The sequence below is a fragment of the Phacochoerus africanus genome, chromosome 14, assembly GCF_016906955.1.
Source record: "Phacochoerus africanus isolate WHEZ1 chromosome 14, ROS_Pafr_v1, whole genome shotgun sequence".
Classification (NCBI taxonomy): domain Eukaryota; kingdom Metazoa; phylum Chordata; class Mammalia; order Artiodactyla; family Suidae; genus Phacochoerus; species Phacochoerus africanus.
Genome location: NC_062557.1, coordinates 25,123,127 through 25,126,270, shown reverse-complemented (window position 1 = coordinate 25,126,270; position 3,144 = coordinate 25,123,127). Strand labels below are relative to the sequence as shown.

General features: G+C 56.4%; 1 protein-coding gene across 1 annotated transcript; it reads left to right on the top strand.

Annotated features, from left to right (window-relative positions):
* The first annotated feature begins 203 nt into the window (after positions 1-203).
* On the top strand, positions 204-2,296 carry HOXB13 (homeobox B13). Its single transcript, XM_047758637.1, has 2 exons — positions 204-903; positions 1,867-2,296. Exons 1-2 carry the CDS (start codon positions 300-302, stop codon positions 2,118-2,120), a joined length of 858 nt encoding a protein of 285 aa, XP_047614593.1. The 5' UTR covers positions 204-299; the 3' UTR covers positions 2,121-2,296.
* The last annotated feature ends 848 nt before the right edge of the window (positions 2,297-3,144 follow it).

The following is a 3,144-nucleotide window of genomic DNA, read 5'->3' as shown; positions in this document are numbered from 1 at the left end:
GGAGGGGGGAGGAAGCGAGGCGGAGAGAGAGAAAGAGAGAAAGTATGTTCGCAATTTCTGCCAGGAGGATTTTAATTGGCTCCCCTCCTCCAGGCCGCAGCCAATCAGCGCGCGAGCCCGGGCACCTGCGTCCCCTGCGTCAAGACGGCCAAGACCGCCAGGCTGAGCGAATGCAGGGGCCCAGGGAGCTGGGAGCGATTTAAAACGCTTTAGATTCCCCGGGTCTGGGTGGGGAGAGCGAGCTGGGTGCCTCCTGTATCCCCCACCCCCCAGCACCCCATGAGCCGACGCTCGGCCCCATGGAGCCCGGCAACTATGCCACCTTGGACGGGGCCAAGGAGATCGAAGGCTTGCTGGGAGCCGGAGGGAGTCGGAATCTGGTCGCCCACTCCCCACTGACCAGCCACCCAGCAGCGGCGCCTACACTGATGCCCGCTGTCAACTACGCCCCCCTGGATCTGCCGGGCTCTGCGGAACCGCCAAAGCAGTGCCACCCATGCTCCGGGGTGCCCCAGGGGGCGTCCCCAGCTCCGGTGCCTTATGGCTACTTTGGAGGCGGGTACTACTCCTGCCGAGTGTCCCGGAGCTCACTGAAACCCTGTGCCCAGGGGACCACCCTGGCCGCCTACCCTTCGGAGACTCCCACGGCCGGGGAGGAGTACCCCAGCCGCCCCACCGAGTTTGCCTTCTATCCAGGGTACCCGGGACCCTACCAGCCTATGGCCAGTTACCTGGATGTGTCGGTGGTGCAGACCCTCGGCACCCCAGCGGAGCCTCGCCACGACTCCCTGCTGCCTGTGGACAGTTACCAGCCTTGGGCCCTCACCGGTGGCTGGAACAGCCAGGTGTGCTGCCAGGGAGAACAGAACCCATCCGGTTCCTTCTGGAAGGCGGCATTTGCAGGTAAACTGCTCACTACTCTGGATCCCCTCAGCGGTGAGCACAGGGGATTGTAGGCTTGGTTGGCACTTGCCTGGGAAGAGGTGGAGGGAGATTTGGGGCTGGTGAGGAGGTGTTGGTTCTCCTTGCTTGACCACTAGGACTCTTAAGGCAGGTCTTGGCAGTTAGAGAGCCTGGGTGGAGGCCTCAGAGGGTCAGTGTGAGAGACCCGAGCTGGGTGCTCTCCAAAACCCGAGGACCACCAGGCCCCTGATCTCCCCGGAAGCCTTGGGACCAGCCTTTCAATATGCCGGGGAATTTGGCTCTCTTTGCTGTTGTTTGGGGTTCAGGGTGTCCCTGCCAAGCAGGATCCCGTTTAATTCTACAAAAGGATAAAATAACTCTTAATTAATTGAGTGTAGGAATGGGGTGGGGTGGGTGGAAACAGAAATATTGAATGTTCTGTAAAGAATACAACACTTTACCTTCTCTCAGATTGTGTTTTTCAGTTTCCAAGGGGAAGTTTAGATTTCCTACAGCCATGACTTAGGGGTGTGTGTGTGTGTGCGTGTGTGTGCTGGGAGTTGGGGCAGACACATGTTCCCTTCTGTACCGAATTTGACTGTAGTCTCTACAAGAGTGGCCAAGAGTGGGAAAATGCATGTGAAGGGTGGATGTACATATGCAGAAGGTGGGCAAAGCTCTGGCTATGTGTGATGGTGTGTTTGCTGGCATGAGAGCAGTGATGAAAGAGGGTGGCCTGTAGAAAGCTTCTCTTGCCAAAGCTGAGCAGTGATCAGAGAACCAGCTGGAAGCTGAGGTGCCCTCCTGTGCTTTAGGGGAAGCGGGAGTACACTAGAACGCCTGTAGGATGACCTGGGTGCTCCTGCAAGATGACTTAGCTGGTGGGGCCTGGGTCTGCACCTGGGCTTGCGCCAGGCGGTGGTCTGAGCCTGTCTTTCTCTCCCTTCCTCTCCTGCTGCGCAGACTCTAGCGCGCAACACCCTCCGGATGGCTGTGCCTTCCGCCGCGGCCGCAAGAAACGCATTCCCTACAGCAAGGGGCAGTTGCGGGAGCTGGAGCGCGAGTATTCAGCTAACAAATTCATCACTAAGGACAAGAGGCGCAAGATCTCGGCGGCCACCAGCCTCTCAGAGCGCCAGATCACCATCTGGTTTCAGAATCGCCGGGTCAAGGAGAAGAAGGTTCTGGCCAAGGTCAAAACCAGCGCTACTCCGTGAGGGAGCTCCCTGGCTGGGGCGGTGGGAAGTATCCTGGGTAGACCTCGATCCTGCCAGGGCCAGGTGGGGGCTCAGGACTCTGCTGAGAGGCCCTCAGAGATGACACTCTTCCTGGGCCATTTCTCAGGAAGAGCCTGGGTATCCCATCTGTCCTAGAGAGTCAGCAAGGCTCAGAGTTACAGCCCATTCCACCAGGTAACACCACCCAAAGGACCTTGTCCCAGTCATAATCATTCATCCCGGCAGTGGCAATAATCACCATAACCAGCACTAGTTGCCATATTAGTATCATTTTCTATCTAGAGCTCTGTAGAGCACTTTAGAAACCGCTTTCATGGATTGAGCTGATCATGAATAAACTTGGAAGGAGACTGGTAGCAGGACAGCTTCCTCTGGATCTCCATTTCCAAAGCCCGTCTCCATCCCAGTGAAGGCAGAGGAGACAAGAAATGGCAGATTCACTGCTGTCATTATGCTGCCAATTCAGCATTTTTCTAAGATGACAGCTAGGCAGCCTGGACAATACTGGAGGGTGTGACTCTCCCTCCCTGCCCCCCCCCCCCCCACGTAGTACCCACTGGTCTCAGAAGTCCCCATCCCCAACTCTTCAACTTTGACTGTGTGCGGAAGTGAAGCCAGTGGGCTGCCTTCCCAGGTCTGCTCTCCTTCCTGCCAGAGAAATGGGGTTTGAGAAAGAGCCTGGATAATTCACCACTCCCTCTCCAGAACTTTCCAAGTCCTCCCTTAATGTTCAGGCTTCACTGGGCATTTGGAATCCATATGAAATAGATATTTGTGGCCTTGTAGATGGAGACCCTGCCAGGCACAAAGGGTTACAGAATGACGGAGGAGTACTTCATCTGTATTCGGCATAACCCAAACACACCGGTATTGTAGACCCAGAAGGAAGGGGAAAAAAAAAAAACCCACAAACAGAAAACGGCCCCTTCACCACTCATTCCTCCTCTACTCGCTTGCCGGGAGCCCTGGAAGTCCCCAGACAAGCTCTTTTTCTAGTGACTGC

Bases quoted from the DNA above. Each gene is read 5' to 3' on its own strand.
- HOXB13 (XM_047758637.1), top strand. From the start codon at position 300: ATGGAGCCCGGCAACTATGCCACCTTGGACGGGGCCAAGGAGATCGAA. The intron at 904-1,866 runs GTAAACTGCTCA...CCTGCTGCGCAG, and splicing joins CTGGAAGGCGGCATTTGCAG to ACTCTAGCGCGCAACACCCT.